The 673-nt window shown below is 41.8% G+C and overlaps 1 protein-coding gene across 2 annotated transcripts in view; it reads right to left on the reverse strand.

Moving 5' to 3' along the window:
- Nucleotides 1-673, reverse strand: part of adam11 (ADAM metallopeptidase domain 11) — a gene marked incomplete in the record, with an annotated part of 25,998 nt that overhangs the window by 329 nt on the left and 24,996 nt on the right. For both annotated transcript variants that reach the window (XM_035661337.1, XM_035661328.1), the window contains 1 exon segment: nt 1-200. In XM_035661337.1, coding sequence (XP_035517230.1) covers nt 158-200 — 43 coding nt within the window.

Below are 673 nucleotides of genomic sequence, written 5' to 3' on the forward strand. Positions count from 1 at the left end.
TAAACATTAGATTAAAAAAAAGGTCAAAAGGCCACAGAAGCAGGTGACAGATACATTTGTGCGGGCTTAGAAATATGTTTGAGTCATATTTGATATCGTAGAGGATTCTTATAAAACAGATGGCTTTATGTTGACATAATGAACGCTGATTCAGGACTCAGGACTGAAAGGCGGGGTCGTACCTTCCTCTTCGGATGTTCCTGGATCCGCAGTGAGGAGGGAACAAGATGGAGGGAGCAGATAAAAAAACAAAGACAGAACAAGTGAAATAGAGAGACTATCATCTGCTGTTTCATGTGAGCAAGAAGCAGTGTGTGTGTGGGGGGGGGGGAAGAAACATGCAATGACCCCTTAACGCCTTAACAGCAAAGCATCAAACAGATAATTGGGAGTCCCATCTATACCTTTGGTTATTCAGAAAGTAATCTCTACTTTTAAGGAACTTGCAACAGCAGATTTGATGCTATCACACAGGCTACTGTCACAAGATTAAGGCAAAAGATTACAGCCTGAGACAAGCATTTTTTAGTTCTTTGCACCCTGCAGGCATGTCACAGCAAAGCTAGCATAGGCAGAATTGTTGAGTGTGAACAAAAGAAACGACAGAAAGACAACCTCCCATCGTGCAGAGATGGAACATGGAAAGAGCTTGTTCATCTATCTATCTATCTAT

The sequence above is a fragment of the Morone saxatilis genome, unplaced genomic scaffold (assembly GCF_004916995.1).
Source record: "Morone saxatilis isolate NCDOM2014 unplaced genomic scaffold, NCSU_SB_2.0 Contig1, whole genome shotgun sequence".
In the NCBI taxonomy this organism is placed as follows: domain Eukaryota; kingdom Metazoa; phylum Chordata; class Actinopteri; family Moronidae; genus Morone; species Morone saxatilis.